The sequence below is a fragment of the Schistocerca piceifrons genome, chromosome 1 (genome assembly GCF_021461385.2).
Source record: "Schistocerca piceifrons isolate TAMUIC-IGC-003096 chromosome 1, iqSchPice1.1, whole genome shotgun sequence".
Lineage (NCBI taxonomy): Eukaryota > Metazoa > Arthropoda > Insecta > Orthoptera > Acrididae > Schistocerca > Schistocerca piceifrons.
The window spans coordinates 1101444495-1101462033 of NC_060138.1; the positions used below are offsets into that span (position 1 = coordinate 1101444495).

General features: G+C 42.3%; 1 protein-coding gene across 7 annotated transcripts in view; it reads left to right on the forward strand.

Annotated features, from left to right (window-relative positions):
- LOC124776245 (PH and SEC7 domain-containing protein-like) overlaps positions 1-17539 on the forward strand; it is an 850081-nt gene that overhangs the window by 704922 nt on the left and 127620 nt on the right. For all 7 annotated transcript variants that reach the window (XR_007015606.1, XM_047251114.1, XM_047251123.1 and 4 more), the window contains exon 12: positions 10078-10222. Coding sequence is in view for 6 of the 7 variants with exons in the window: in XM_047251114.1 (XP_047107070.1) it covers positions 10078-10222 (145 nt within the window). In the remaining variant the exon portion in view is untranslated. The remainder of the gene's footprint in view (positions 1-10077; positions 10223-17539) is intronic.

Consider the following 17539-nt stretch of genomic DNA (forward strand, 5'->3'; position numbering starts at 1 on the left):
GCTCAATTGTATCTTTGAAATATATCTTTAAGTGTGTGTGATAAGACAACAGCCCTTTCATAAATGTTTTCCTAATTTTATTCAGTTGGTATTGTTTCTTTGTCGTGTTACAATAGCATTTTGTTTAAGGTACTCCACTTGCTTTTCTTTCAGAATATCATTTTGAAAGTGTTCTTGGAACCAAGAAACACACACAAGATCCTCTCCATCCCAATACAACTCTCGTCTCGAGAAAAATATATAGACACACACTGAACAGCCAAAACATTGTGACCACTGTTCTTTGTGATGTTGGATGCCACATGGTGGCATTGCGGGCAAATGACGTGGTAAGAGAAGTATGTAAGCAGAGCAGAGGCAGATGGGAGCTCATCCTAGCAAAGATAAGGGGCTCTGCAGCAGACAACCCGTGTGTGTTCACATGTTGACCAAACGACATCGACAGTTATGACTGCAGTGGCCATGGGACCATTGGGATTCATCCGCGAGTCATTGGAAACATATCAGCTCTTCAGATGAATCACATTTCTTGCTACATCAAGTTGATGGTCATCTCCGCAAATGGTATCATTGAGGCAAACAGCAGCTCCCAGCATGCACCATGCTATAGGTGCAGGCTGATGGGAGCAGTATTGTGCTATGGAAAACATTATCCTCCACTTGAATGGGAATTGTGGAAATAATTGAAGACATCATTTCAGCTGCAGACCACCAGCATCCCTTTATGCTTGATATCTTTCCTGATAGTTATGTCATCTTTCAGCAGTATATTTTTCTGTGTATCGAAGCCAGAATCATTCTACAGTTGTTTGAAGAGTGTGACAGTGAAATCATGTTGATGTGTTAGCCACCAAATTCACCTGATGTGAATCTAACGGAACCCTTCTGGGTTGCTATCGGTCCTGTCATCACGTACATAAATCAGCAGCCTATTATTTACAGGAATTACATGACTTTTTGTAGTCATCTGATACCCCATATCTTCAAAAACTTACCAACAAATTGTAGAATTGATTGTGTGCAGTATCGGTGCTGTATTGTATTCCGAAGATGGATCAACAAGCTATTAAGCAGGTGTTTATAATGTTTTGGCTTGTCAGTGTATATATAAACATGCACACATGCACAAGGTGGTCAGAAACAGTCTGAAAAGCTTGTAAGGGTGTTGAAGGGTAGATTATGCTGAGAAATAATTTGTTAAGAAAAAAATTTGATACATTGCATTTTTTTTAAGTTAATTAGCATTGAAGATGGTAAATCAGACCATTGGGCATGCAAATTAATGTGGTCCACCAGAGACTGTCTTCATTTGGTTTCCTAAAACCAAACAGGAGAGTGATACAGAAACTGGACAAGGGAAGGTAGTAAGTATTGAATGTGAGTCGTAGGCTATAATCTACATTATGAGAACTAATCTACGTTATGGAGAACAGCTGAAACTAATAGTATTTGGCAGACTGCTTGAATTTGCACATGCAACGGTCTGATTGGCTAACTGGAAATGGTGCAATATATCTCTTCTTTTCATAACAAATTATTTTTCAGCGTAACCTATAATACACTTACAAGCACACTGTTGCTGACCACCAGTGTGCATGCGCGCTCGCACACCCACCCAACCACGCACGCACGCACGCGCGTACACACACACACACACACACACACACACACACACAAAAATCATATTGGAGTAATGCAAGAGTAGGTCAGTAATGAATAAGAAAATAAGTGTGCAGGTACGCTACTACAAACAGGTAGTGAACACATTATTGTAGCCAAGACAGAGAAGAAATCGCTGTCCACCACATTAGTAAAAGTTTGTATGCCAACTAGCTCCACAGATAATAATAAGAGTAAAAACATATCCATACATAGAATAAAAATGTGTGCGTGTGGGGGTCTGGGGTGTGGGTGTGTGGGGGCGTCTGCTTCTCACATCCACTAATATCCATGGGAGAGCCAGTGATAACAGAACTATTCCAACAAGTATGTGAGATCTTTGAGAAAGGTGATGTTCCCCCAGACTTCAAGAAGAAAATAGTAATTCCATTTCCAAAGAAAGCAGGTGCTGACAGGTGTGAATATTGCCAAACTATCAGTTTAATTAGTCATTGTTGCAAAATACCAATACGAATTTTTACAGAAGAATGGAAAAACTGGTAGAAGCCAACCTCAGATAAGATCAGTTTGGGTTACAGAGAAATGTAGAAACATATATGACATCTTATAGAAAATAGGTTTAGGAATAGCAAACCAACTATTAAAGTATTTGCAGACTTAGAGAAAGCATTTGACAATGTCTGCTGGAATAAACTCTTCAAATTTCTGAAGGTATCAGAGGTAAAATACAGAAAGCAATAGGTTATGTACAACTTGTACAGATTGCAGACGGTATTTATAAGAGTTGAGGGGCATAAAGGGAAGCAGTGGTTGGGATGAGAAGGGAGTGAGATAGGGTTATAGCCAATCGCCAGTGTTATTCAGTCAATACATTAAGCAAGTAATAAAGGAAATCAAAGAAAAATTTGAAGGAATGAAAATTCAAGGAGGAGGAATAAAAACTCCAAGGTTTGCTGATGACATTGTAGTTTTGTCAGAGAGAGCCAAAGACATGGAAGAACAATTGAACAGTATGGACAGTATCTTGGAAGTGGATATAAGATGAAGATCAACAAAAGCAAAATAAGGATAATGGAGCATAGTCTAATTAGATCAGGTAATGCTGAGGAAATTAGATTAGAAAATGAGACTCTGAAAGTAGTAGGTGAGCTTTGCTATTTGCGCAGCAAACTTAACTGGTGATGGCCGAAGTGGAGAGGATATAAAATGTCGACTAGCAATTTCAAGAAAAGTGCTTCTGAAGATGAGAAATACGTTAACACTGAATAGAGACTAAAGTGTTAAGGAGGTCTTTCTTTGAAAGTATTTGTATGGAGTGTAGCCATGCATGGAAATGAAACATTGATGATAAACAGTATACAAGAAGAGAATAGAAGCTTTTGAAATGTGGTGCTAAAGAAGAATGCTGAAGATTAGGTGGGTGGGTCATGTAAGTAACGAGTAGGTACAGAATAGAATTGGAGAGAAAAGAAATTTTTGGCACAATTTCACTAGAAGAAAGGATCTGTTGATAGGGAACTTTCTGAGAGGTCAAGGGATCACCAATTTAGTACTGGAGGGAAGTGAGGTTAAAATTTAGAGGGAGAGCAGGAGATGAATGCAGTAAGCAGGATGAAAAGGATGTAGGTTGCAATAGTTATTCAGAGATGAAGCAGCTTCCACAGGATGGAGTAGAACGAAGAACTGAATGAAATCAGTTTTTGGACTGAAGGCTACAACAGCATCATATAAAAATTTGGAAAAGCTCTTTATCAGTTTACTTCAAATTTTTGCTTAATACACTAATAAACATTTAGATGGACATAGGATGTACATTTTTTTAAACAACGCTGTACAGTCTTTGGACTGACAACAACAACGACAACAACAACATCATCATCATCTTTTAAAGCAACATAAATACATAAATGTATGTATTTGTTCAATAGGAATATAGGTAAGGGCAAAATCTTTTCTTCCTTTTTTTTTTTTTCAACCCCTGCTGTATAGGCTGCCCTGCACATCAGGCCTGTTGTGTGTAGGAACAGTATTGGTCTGCCTTATAGGTGTGCTTAGCTGGACAGCCTACATGTGTGGGGCAATAAATAGTTTTCCAATCCTCGATGAGTGGGTGGCCTGATGGACAGGTGTTGTATTTTATGGGCCTATTTTATGGGCCTGTTTTGCAGGGGCCACACATGCAGTTGCGCATGACTGAGGGAAGCTCAAAATAGATGGAAGGAAGGGATGTACAGAGAATGCTGGCAAGAGGGGATGGATAGGAGAGAGAGATAGTAGGGAGAGATTGATGGGGCTGATAGGGGGAGGAAATAAGTAATGAGAACTGGGAGGAGGAGGTGGATAGGGAGGGAAGAGGCACACGGAGAAAGGGAAGAGGAGAAGATGCATAGAGAGGGAGGAAAGAGAAGGAGATGAACATAGTGAGAGGGAGAAGAAGTAGAAGAACAAAGAGGAGAGAGAAGAGGGTATGGACAGGGAAGGAGGGTGGAGGTGGACAGAGAGAAGTTGCAGAGGAGAAGACAAAGGGAAGGGGGGGAAGAGGAGGAGGACAGAGACAAAGACAAACAGACAGAGAGGATGGAAAGAGAAGGAGGGAGGGAGGTGGAGGAGGGATGGGTTTGGACTAGGACTGTTGATATTTTTAAAAATATCTGGAATCCAATATATCGATATTTAAAGAGATATCATTACCAGCTCTCGATATATCGAAAAAAGTGCTGATGTATCAGTGGCAAAAATATCTATGTAGTTGCCTATAAAAATATCAGCTGCACATTGTAAGTATACTTTTGGTTTTAGAGCTGTATATTTAAATATTGATTTAAATATAATAGAGGGAAACATTACACGTGGGAAAAATATTTCTAAAAACACAGATGATGTGACTTACCGAACGAAAGTGCTGGCAGGTCGATAGACATACAAACAAACACAAACATACACATGAAATTCAAGCTTTCCCAACAAACTGTTGCCTCATCAGGAAAGAGGGAAGGAGAGGGAAAGACGAAAGGATGTGGGTTTTAAGAGAGAGGGTAAGGAGTCATTCCAATCCCGGGAGCGGAAAGACTTACCTTAGGGGGAAAGAAGGGGTATACACTCGCGCGCGCACACACACACACACACACACACACACACACACACACACACACACATCCATCTGCACATACACCAATATTGATTTATTATTAGATGTTCTGTACATCAACAAGCTATCAGCCTGCCTATCTCTCTTAGAGCATTAATTCAAAGGAAGACACTGCACATTCTTGCTTGGTGATAACCACTTACTAACAATGGTAACTTCATGTAAGTGGTACAGTAAAAGGTGTCCGATGGGTCAGCATTTCCCTCACATGTCTTCACCTGCCGCAAACACCAGTCTTGTCATTTAGATTTTAGTTCATCACTGTCACCAATTTTTTTTAAGAATGCTGACTTGAAGAAGTAGCACACTAGATGTGTTAAAAATTGTTTTTTGTTGCAACAGGTGTTCTATTTCTTCACATCGAAAATCTTGTCATTCCATTCACACGGACACCTTCCAGTGCGATCAGACTACTACTTTTGTGCCACATATACTTGTTTCACACAGTCAAAGTGAAAGATTAGATGTGATGAAAGCTTCCTTCACACAATAAAGATAAATTATCTTCTTCTGCAGTTTGAAAAGAATGACTTCAGATATTTATCAAAAATTGTTAAAAAAATATAATATAAAATAAAAACATTGGCACTGGATATTTCCTGTTTGATATCGGTATACCGGGGGGAAAATATTGTCGATATATATTGTTATTTTTTGGAAAAAATATTAATTTATCAATATTTTATCAGAAGCCCTAGTTTGGACAGAGAAAGTGGGAGGAGGAGATGGATAGAGAGATGGAGGAGGAGGAGTTGAACAGAGAGAGGGGACGAGGAGGCGAACAAGCAGGGAGAGGTGGGGGGAGGGGAGGAGAAACGGAGATGAGGGAAGGAGGAGGTGGACAGTTAGAAGGGGGAAGAGGATATGACCAGAGGGGGGACAGGAGGAGATGGATAATGAGAGGGGCGAGGAGAAGCTGTGTGCAATAATATGTCAAACACATAGGCAGTTGAAGCTGGCGAGGAAGGGCTAGTACATGAATAAAATTCTGAGCAGCAGTGTATTCAGCTGGATACTATAGTTGTTTCTCCCACATGTAAAGGATTTTGGAATAAAAATATTGTGTGTGGAACATATAACTAAACTGAGGAAGAAAGGTGTGGAAGAAGGGTGTTGTCATTTATGGCAGCCGTGTGAATCTGTGCATTTGTCTTTCAGGGTTCATTGGAATGTTATAACCGTAGCTGTATGGTTTGATTATTTACCTGGATGGTTGTAGAATTCAAACCAGTTTTTGATTCAAATTTTACCACTTTTAAACATTGGGTCACTGCTTACTTTACCTAGATTCTCTATGTTCGTGACTGCATCTTGTACATTGTGTCAAAATGTATGCTCATGATTGAGAAGTTAGCTTACTTTCATATTGTGTTAGTACATAATAGTACATCATTGTGTAACTAGTTTGTCATGGTCAGAATTATTCATGACCTTCCATGATTGCTGCATAAATTTTTCATTAAACTGTGAATTAAAATGACCAAGACTTGATAGCTGGTTGGTTGTAGGATTTTTTTGTGTTATTTGATGGGACTTTCACATCTAATAATCCTTTGCACATGCATGTAAATAAAAATGCAGAGTGGTTATAATCAAACTTTCAGTGGTTGAGAGGGCCTCTATGAGAAATGAGTGACTGTAGGACAGTAAAACGCCGGCTGGAGTGGCCGTGCGGTTCAGGGCGCTACAGTCTGGAACCGAGCGACCGCTATGGTCGCAGGCCTCAGGCATGGATGTGTGTGATGTTCTTAGGTTAATTAGGTGTAATTAGTTCTAAGTTCTAAGCGACTGATGACCTCAGAAGTTAAGTCGCATTGTGCTCAGAGCCATTTGAACCATTTGACAGTGAAACTTTGTGGAAACATTCGTAAGGACATGCAGAAGAGAAGTAATGAATAAACCATTGAAAGAAGCACATTTTATTTTAAGATAAATAACAAATAAACCACTGAACGAAATTCATTTTAATTTCCACATGAGAGGGTAACATTTGTTAATTGCATATCACACTTACATTCCAGGTTACGAACATTTCTCAATGTGATGACAGTCTGCATCTGTGACAGCTCAAACCGTATTAGAGATTGCTCTGCTGCTGCCCAAAACATTGGTGAACAACTCAGTGTTCAGCTATTGTGACACAGCTTGTGCACTGCTCGAAGATGACACATTGCATCCGGCATTCTCGGCCAAGGCAGTAGTAACTTCTTCAACAATTTGCGGTGCAGCATGCGTTTGGTCTCTTCCCTAAGCAATTCCCAAATCACCATTTAATTCGAACATTGAATCATGTTCTTCAGTCCTGAGCGGAAAAAGGACGTGACCTTATTCCTTTAATGTGACGATACTCGTGAAGAGCAGCAACACTATTTATGTTTCATTTAAACAGTTTTACGAGTAAAGCCTTGCTTACCTTGACCAAACCCATGTTGATTTTCTGCAATTACAATGTACACTGTACTTGTGTTTGAACCTTATGTCACATACATGCAAATCGTGACACTAACACTATTAACAACGAAAATCCTGGAATGCACAGTCAGAACATCATCCCTATAAAGTTGGGAACCTGTATGGTGAATATTTTTCCATCTAACTGGCTCAATTACTGAAAGTTTAATTACAACCACCCTGTATTATAGAAAGGATAGATTGGTATTTACCACATAGAGGAGGCATGGAGTCGTTGACAGGCATAGTGAAAATAATATTAGAAATGGATAAATTTTCGGGCAAAGTCCTTCATCAGAAGCAGAGCTCTTACACACTCACACAACTACTACTTTCATATACATGTGGCTACTGTATCCGGCCAATAAGGCCTGACTGACTGATTTGGTTTCAAAGTATATCGGAAGATTTGGCTACGCATAGCTAGTTCCGGGGGAAGGTGCGGTCATAGCTCCTCCAGTACACCGTACTTGGCAAGGCATGATGGTGTCTAAACTATTCTTCATTTGTTGCCTTGTCAATATGGTGTAGCAGCATGGAGGAATAGCCAAAGTAAAGCAACTTAACTTCAAAGGTTATATTTGGAGAAATTTCTAAGATTCCCTCATTCTCAGCAGTGGAAATTCACACATTCACACAGCAACAACTCACACAGGTGGCTGCTGTCTCCCAGTGCTGAGGCTTGTGGGCGTGTGCGACCGTGTGTGTGTGTGTGTGTGTGTGTGTGTGTGTGTGTGTGTGTGTGTGTAAGGACTATGTCTGAAAGCTTAAATATTTTTAGTATCCTTTCCCATTGTGTCTGTCTGTAATTCAATGCCTCCCGTTTGTTTTGAGTAGTAATACATCATCTCTATGTTGTTATTTCACCCTGGACTTTCCATTGTTTGATCTCCTGCTTTGTTAAGAACACGCATAAAAAAAAAAAAAGTTCTGCATCACCTTGGTTCCAAGAGTTCCGGAACCTGTGCAGAAAATTGGAATAGAGATCAACATAAACATCATTTCTGCCCTTTTTATTGCTCATGAAAACCACACATTGCATTTTGTATCACCATACAGCCAGACCTTCAGAGATGGTGGTCCAGATTGTTGTAGACTACACACCGATACCTCTAATACTTAGTAGCACGCCCTCTTGCATTGATGCATGCCTGTATTCGTTGTGGTATAGAATCCACCAGTTCACCAAGCGAGATGCGCGGTGGTTAGCACACTGGACTCGCATTCGGGAGGACGACGGTTCAATCCCGCATCCAGCCATCCTGATTTAGATTTTCCGTGATTTCCCTAAATCGCTGCGGGCAAATGCCAGGATGGTTCCTCTGAAAGGGCATGGCTGACTTCCTTTCTCGTCCTTCCCTAATCCGATGAGACCAATGACCTTGCTGTTTGGTCACTTCCCACAAAGAACCCCACCCACAAGTTCATCAAGGCACTGTTGGTCCAGATTGTCCCAATCCTCATGGCAATTCAGTGTAGATCCCTCAGAGTGGTTTGGGAGGTCGCGTCGTTCATAAACAGCCCTTTTCAATCTATACCAGGCATGTTCGATAAGGTTCATGTCTGGAGAACATACTGGCTACTCTAGTCGAGCAGTGTCATTATCCTGAAGAAAGTCTTTCACAAGATGTGCATGGTGGGGGCGCAAATTTTCGTCCATGAAGAAGAATGCCTCTCCAATATGCTGCTGATATGGTTGCACTATCGGTCGGAGGATGGCATTCACGTATTGTACAGCTGTTATGGCGTCTTCTATGACCACCAGCAGCGTATGTCGGCCCCACATAATGCCACCCCAAAACAGCAGAGAACCTCCACCTTGCTGCACTCGCTGGACAGTATGTCTAAGGCTTTCAGCCTGACCGGGTTGCCTCCAAATGCGTCTCCGACGATTGTCTGGTTGAAGGCATAAGCGACATTCATCAGTGAAGAGGATGTGATGCCAATCCTGAACGGTCCATTCGGCATGTTGTTGGGACCGTCTGTACCGCGCTGCATGGTGTCGTGGTTGCGAAGATAGACCTCGCCATGGATGTCAGGAGTGAAGTTTTGCATGATGCAACCTATTGCGCACAGATTGAGTCGTAACACGACATCCTGTCGCTGCATGAAAAGCTTTATTCAACATGATGGCGTTGCTGTCAGGGTTCCTCCGAGCCATAAGACATAGGTAGCAGTCATGCACTGCGGTAGTAGCCCTTGGGCGGCCTGAGTCAGACATGTTGGCAGTTCCTGTCTCTCTGTATCTCCTCCTTGTCCGAACAACATCGCTTTGGTTCACTCCGAGATGCTTGGACACTTCCCTTGTTGAAAGCCCTTCCTGTCACAAAGTGACAACGCAGAAGCCATCGAACCACAGTATTGACAGTCCAGCCATGGTTGAACTAGAGACAACGTGAACCATGTACCTCCTTCCTGGTGGAATGACTGGAACTGATTGGCTGTTGGACCCCCTCCGTCTAATAGGTGCTGCTCATAAGTGGTTGTTTACATATTTGGACAGGTTTAGGAACGTCTCTGAACAGTCAAAGGGACTGTGTTTGTGATACAATATCCACGGTCAATGGCTATCTTCAGGAATTGTGGGAACCGATATGATGCAAAACTTTTTTTTACATGTGTATTTCCAGGTGATAGTACTAAAACGTCATACTCTTGGGATTCATTTTTGACTTGTCTTCATGGTAAATTATGCCTATGTTTTCAGTTTACATTTGAATACAGTCTCTGTTTGTGTTGTTTAATGTGTATGTGTTAATAAGCTTCAGCGATTTGTACAACTCTTTGGTTTATATCACCACTGAAAAGAAGTCTTTCTACAAATGTAGTAATTCTTCATTTCGAACATTTATTTTCAGTGATTCGAAGGAACTGCAGTCGTGGATAGACACCATAAATTTTGTGGCTGCCAGTTTCTCAGCCCAACCTTTGGCCAGTGCCGTGGGATCTCAGCGGAAGTTCCAGAGGCCTCTCCTTCCCTGCAGTCATACAAAACTAAGTCTGGTGGGTACATTAGTGTTCACGGCTCTGTTTGTTATATTAGCCTTGCCAGTTGAAGCCATATGTATGAAGTGCATAATATGAGTGTTTTACTGAAAGTAATGAGCAACAATTTTTAAAATTTTAGTGTTCATTTTTTAAACAAACCAAGTACATCATCTTAATCTACATACTTTCTGTCATTTTTCAACATAGTCTCTATTTTCTCGCATCATTATACTAGTTTGAAACTATCCTTAAGGAACTCCATTCCAGCTCCCTGAAAACACTGATGCACCGCTTTCCGAACGTCTTCAAACAACCTGTAATGTTGGCCTTGCATCTGATCAGACAGAACAGAAAGGGTGGTAGTCGTAGTCAGAGGATGCCAAGTCAGGTGTGGGGAGCGAGTTTTTAACTCAAATGTCATGACTACCTTTGTAGCGATATGAGAGTGTGAGGATGCATGTTATTCTGTTGCAGGTTAATCTCCTTCTCAGGTCATTTATAACACAATGCATGACAGAATTTCAAAAGTGCAGGCAGCCCTTATGATTTGTCCAGTTCAAGAAAGTCAGTCAGAATGTTCCCTTGTTGCATTCCATGGAGACAGTTCGACGACACCTACTACAAGGCTCGTACGTGTGTTTCCACCTTTGAAATGTTTCACCTATCTCCTTATACTGCTGCCACTTTTGTAGAAATCTTCATAGGAATGTTGAAGTCTGCGGTGAATTTTGGCAGCACGTTTTCTCTTTTTGACAAGGAATTCAGTGGCAGCAAGCTGTTGAAGCAAAATACTAATGTCGACCGTTTTGGAAGTGCTGTCTGTGGTCGAGTGATTGTGCTAATGACTTCACAATTTGCATCATGTGACATAGCATCTGTAGATTAGGGTTTGTTGCACTGTTGGAATTGAAATTTTAACAGTGGGCTTCTCACGACTTTCATTGTGGCCATTGTAACATTTACAAAATTCTGCACACAGTGTTTGAATCTTGAAGACAGAGAAATTATATGTATTCTATTCCTTCATTAGCTTTGTACTTGCAGGAGTACCTACACATGAAAATTGTTTGGAAGGGGGGGGGGGGGGGCACGTGTGTGTGTGTGTGTGTGTGTGTGTGTGTGTGTGTGTGTGTGTGTGTGTGTTGGGCGGGGGAGGGGGGGGGGGAGATCAATCCCACAACTGACTATACAGAAAGTATTCATTGCAAAAAGTGTCCGAAAGGTGTATTTGTAGTCCCTCAACCCTCCTGTATAGAATTAAGTGGCCAGACATGCGAACAACTGCTTCATACTGGTTTTTGACGATTATGATTAAGAACCGTTCAACATTGGAAAACAATACCAGAATTTATAAATATAGCACTTAACATGGTTATGGCTCTGAAAGAAGAGCCTCTTGGTCTGAGTCGACTAGAAGACTTGAATCAGAGACGAGATGTGGAACATCATATGACAAAATTGGCTGCAACTTCTCAGACTTGTGCCATAGGGTTGAGAATTGCGGAGTCTACCTAAATGGTTCTGAGGTGCGTGACACAACTGAGGCGCTGCTACCCAGGTAGCTGACTTCTGTAGGGATGCTCACTATCAAACAATGGAAAATCCAGGATGGAATGTAACAATATTAGGGAAGGAGAGTTGCTACTCACCTTATAGCGGAGATGCTGAATCATGATAGGCACAACAAAAAGATTCACACAATTATAGATTTTGGCCATTAAGGCCTTTGTCAGCAGTAGAGACACACGCACTCACGCAAACACAACTTGCACACATGTCTGCTGTCTCAGATAACTGAAACCACACTGTGACCAGCAGCACCAGTGCATGATGGTAGTGGCGACTGGGTGGGGGTAAGGAGGAGGCTGGGCCGGGGAGGGGAAGGGATAGTATGGTGGGTGTGCAGTTTCGATGGAGGGCAGGAGAGAAGGTGGAGGGGGGTTAAGTAGTGGAAAGCATGGAGGAAGGGGAAAAAAAAAAGACTGGGTGTGGTGATGAAATGATGACTGTGTAGTGCTGGAATGGGAACTGGGGGGGGGGGGGGGGGGGCTGGATGGGTGAGGACAGTGACTAATTAAGGTTGAGGCCAGGAGGGTTATGGGAACATAGGATGTATTGTAGGGAAAGTTCCCACCTGCGCAATTCAGAAAAGCTGGTGTTGGTGGGAAGGATCCATATGGCACAGGCTGTGGTAATGTCCTTTTTATGTTGTGGCTTAACTAGTCCTTATTTCCAGGCCTCAAGGAAAACACTTGTGATTAAGTTGTGATTGAAGATATATGTTATATGTGGTGTCACCGCCAGACACCACATTTGCTAGGTGGTAGCCTTTAAATCGGCCGCAGTCCGGTAGTATACGTCGGACCCGCGTGTCGCCACTGTCAGTGATTGCAGACCGAGCGCCGCCACACGGCAGGTCTAGAGAAACTTCCTAGGACTCGCCCCAGTTGTACAGCCGACTTTGCTAGCGATTGTTCACTGGCAAATTATGCTCTCATTTGCCGAGACGATAGTTAGCATAGCCTTCAGCTACGTCATTTGCTACGACCTAGCAAGGCGCCATTATCATTTGCTAGGTCGTAGCAAATGACGTAGCTGAAGGCTATGCTAACTATCGTCTCGGCAAATGAGAGCGTAATTTGTCAGTGAACCATCGCTAGCAAAGTACCGTCAGACCGATGTTCACCAATTATGGATTAAAGTTAAGTATTCCCGCAGCTACGTACGTTCTTTGCTACTATAACTTCCTTTACCTGTTCCAGACCTCACGCCAGCCTGCGTGAGCTTAAACGCATGCCTTTCGGCTACCCGTCATTGTGGATTGGCTGTCTTGCCAGTCCACAACATTATAGTTTGCAGGAGTAAGCTTCATCAATTGGACTGCAATGCCATCGTATCCAGTAGGTGCTGACAATATGCGTGATGGGTTTTATGATGGTGTTGCAAGTAACGTGCTTTAGATAGAATTTACATGGGTACAGTCATTTACCTGCTTAAGTAATCAAAAAGTCTCTGTTTTGTTTGTCGTTCAATTGTGGTTGTAGGTAATGTAGAGTACTGGTTCTGGTCACTGATTGGGATTGTGGAATCAGCTGCAGCTTTTACTCCGCCTATACCATGGCCACACAAGTTTTTCCACTTCTGTTGTCACTTAATTTATCTCCATGCCTAAGTTTTGCATTTCTCACAGCTTGACTGACTCTGCTCTGCATCTGCTTGTAAGTAATATGATTTTCAGGCATGCAGCATAGTTATATGTCCTACATGCAGCATGTCTGAGATTAATGAACTGTTTTAGCTCTTCAGTTAGCCGAGGTGCAGGTGGCTGTCTTACTTTTCCCGTCATAAGGAGGTCATACTTGTCATGTAGCTGAGTAAGTTTGTTAATAAACCCATGAAGTTTTTCATTTATGTCAGAGAATGATGTAGGAGATGTCCACCCTCACCCCCAATTTTGTGCCTCATTTACAAGTTCAGAGAAATTAACGTGTTTGAAGTCTCATTATGTAGTCCATTGCAGTTTCTTTCTAGGACATTCTAGCCAGTATGTCATGAAACTTATGTCATGGGCGGACACGAAATGTTCCAAATTTTTAGTTGTGTCATGATGATACATGATGTCAGTATGCTTTATCACACAGTGACTTTACAAGCATTAAATCAGTACTGCATGTTTCCAACAATTGCAGAATGTACTACAGGAAGATGTCTGCCACTTCATGCCAGTGGTGCGAGATATCTTCATGTTCTCTGTCCTCTTCTTCATCACTTTCATCATAACTTTCTGTACACTTTTGATTATGTCCTCATCTGTTAAGTTTGGTCATAAATAGTTGCTCGTCCGACATTGTACTCACCAGCAATGACTTTCTGCAGAGAACCTCAGTTCAACTTATCTCTAATTTCATTTCTCTGCTTGGGATCTAGCATAATCTGTTTACTCTTAGAAGTCACGACACTAAATGATAAAAAAGTCACCATTTCAAACAGGTATAGCATTGTTTAAGATTATGAAAAGGATAATTGCTACTCAGCATGTAGTGGAGATGCTGAGTCAAAGATAGGCATAACAAAAAGGCTGTCAAACAAAGCTTTTGGGCAAACAGACCTTTATCATTTACACACACACACACACACACACACACACACACACACACACACACACACACACACACACACACACAACCACAACCACAGTCTCTGGCTGCCCCCGCCCATACTAAGAGCAGCAGTGCATGGTGGGAGAAGCAAAATGAGTGGTGGGAGTAAGGAAGAGGCTGGGGCAGGGAGGGGGAGGGATAGCAATATAGGGGTGGGGGACAGTAAAGTGTTGCTTGTGGGCGCAAAATATATATGGGGTCTTCTACATGCATTATCATGCCAACTGAATGGAGAGTCGTTTTACCTAAAATACCATAGTGTGCATCCCACCATATAGCGGAGATGCTGAGTCATGATAGGTACAACAAAAAGATTCACACAATTATAGCTTTCGCCATTAAGGCCTTTGTCAGCAATAGACATACATACACACACGCTCACACATACTCACGCAAATACCACTTGCACACACGTCTGCTGTCTCGGACAACTGAAACCACTCTGCAAGCAGCAGCACCAGTACATGATGGGAGTGCCAACTGGGTGGGGGTGAGGAGGAGGCTGGGGTGGGGAGGGGGAGGGATAGTATGGTAGGGGTGGTGAACAGTGGAGTGCTGCAGTTTAGTCGGAGGGCAGGAGAGAAGTTGGGGGGGGGGGGGGGGTTTAAATAGCGGAAAGGAGATAAATAAAAAGAAATTAAAAGACTGTGTTTGGCGGTGAAATGACACATGTAGTGCTGGAATGGCAACAGGGAGGGGGCTCGATGCGTGAGGACAGTGATTAATGAAGGATATGGCGCAGGCTGTGAAGCAGTCATTGAGGTGAGGGATATCATGTTTGGCAACGTGTTCAGCAACAGGGTGGTCCACTTGTTTTTTGGCCACTGTTTGTCAGTGGCCATTCATGCGGACAGACAGTTAGTTGGTTGTAATGCCTACATAGAATGCAGCACAGTGGCTGCAGCTTAACTTGTAAATCACTTGACTGGTTTCACAGGTAGCCCTGCATTTGTTTGGGATAGGAGATGTTAGTGACCGGACTGGAGTAGGTGGTGGTAGGAGGATGTATGGGACAGATTTTGCATCTAGGTCTATTACAGGAGTATGAGCAATGAGGTAAGGGACTGGGAGCAGGGGTCGTGTAAGGATGGACGAGTGTATTGTGTAGGTTCAGCGGATGGCAGAATACCACTGTAGGAGGGGTAGGAAGGATAGTGGGCAGGACATTTCTCATTTCAGGGCACGAAGAGAGGTAATTGAAACCCTGGCGGAGAATGTAATTCCATTGTTCCAGTCCCGGATGGTACTGAGTTACGTGGGAAATGCTCCTCTGTGACAGGACTGGGGGACTTTTGGAGGTGGTGGGAGACTCGAAAGATAAGGTATTGCTGATGGTTAGTAGGTTTGATATGGACGGAGGTACTGATGTAGCAATCTCTCAGGTGGAGGTCAACATCTAGGAAGGTGGCTTGTTGGAGTGAAGGTGAGGACACCCTATCCACATTCCTCCAGAACCTCAACAACTTCTTCCCCATTTGCATTTTCCAAAGCCTTGATATTTGTAGTCCATGATGAGCTACCAAACTACCTTACTACAAACAAACTACTAGATAAAAGCAAATTAGGCTTCCATACAAACGCAGCATAACATCTACCTTAATAAAGGTAACAGATGATCTGAAGCTTGCCATGGATGCACGAAAGGCAACTATCAGGTGATTCTTAGAATTCAACAGCACCATTGACACTGTTGATGATGACATTTTACTTTTCAAACTTAGCAGCCTATTAAATTTCTCACCACGTTCAGTGCAATGGTTTCACTCATGCCTGACATCTCACTAGCAACATGTCATGTCTGGCACCATAGAGTCACACTGAAGGCAGGTAATATCAGGGGCCCCCAGGGTTCAATATTAGGTATGATGTCAGTGTCCTACAAAAATATAAAAAGCACTTCCTTCTTGAACTGAGAAAGAAGCTTGTACATACAATTAATACTTCATTTATCAGGAACGTTCATGGCGCCTGGCCTGTATCTGTTTATGAAAGCCTGTGTTCCTCATATTTGTAATTTTCGACTATTTGATCACATTTAACCATCATATGCACAGCAATCCTGACTGTGTGCAGACAAGTGCAGAGATTTCCATTTCCACTTCCACACCCATCTTCTCTACTGTCTTATCCATGAACACTGTCAGTCATCTCTCCCCTCGACTGTAATGGTCTTGTCTTACTGTAATGCTCGTGCCATGGCAGAAACACGCACTCCCATCAGAACAAAATCCTTTCTGTTCCACTCCATTATACAGCCAATGCAGTCTCCCTAAATTTTCTTTTCCCCAGAACTCACTATGTTAGACAAGTTCCTCCTCGATAAATAACATTACTGCCCCTTAACTGAATATGTAAGTCTTTCTACTTATTCTATTTGCCCATTGTATTTTAGCAAACACTGTTGCTACAGCTGCTGTATGGTCATTGGCACAAGTTTTAACATTGACTATCTCAAAGAAGTTCAGTATATTTGTTGTCTTTAGACCAAATACATACCCATTGTGGGTCAGCTCCTGAATTATCTATTTAAGTAGTTTACACATGAATAACGTATCCAGAATGAGATTTTCACTCTGCAGCGGAGTGTGCGCTGATATGAAACTTCCTGGCAGATTAAAACTGTGTGCTCGACCGAGACTCGAACTCGGGACCTTTGCCTTTCGCGGGCAAGTGCTCTACCATCTGAGCTACCGAAGCACGTCTCACGCCCGGTACTCACAGCTTTACTTCTGCCAGTATCATGAATCACATACTTTGTCCCACATGGCGTCTTGTCATGACCTCAGTTACAAAACTGTAACTATCTAGATCTACTGATATGATGACAGTATGTTCAGGAAAATGTGTAATAGTAAACTGAGGTTTCATCTGAAGTTTTCAGCTACGTCTGGTGGTGAATCATGGTTGATCTGACTCAATTATAAATTTAAGCACACCCTTGATACAAAGTCTTGTCGAAATCTCACATGTGGTTTCAATTTCTACCTCAGTGGATTTGAGCCTCTAGTCTACAGCGATGGATACACCACCTCCACTTCTGATTAGCCTGTTCTTTCAGTATACACATAGGTTTTTAATTTGCCCCAGCAAACTCACTGCTGCAAAATTTAGGTTTTAACCACCTTTCTGCACCTGGTACTGGCTCTGAGCACTATGGGACTCAACTGCTGAG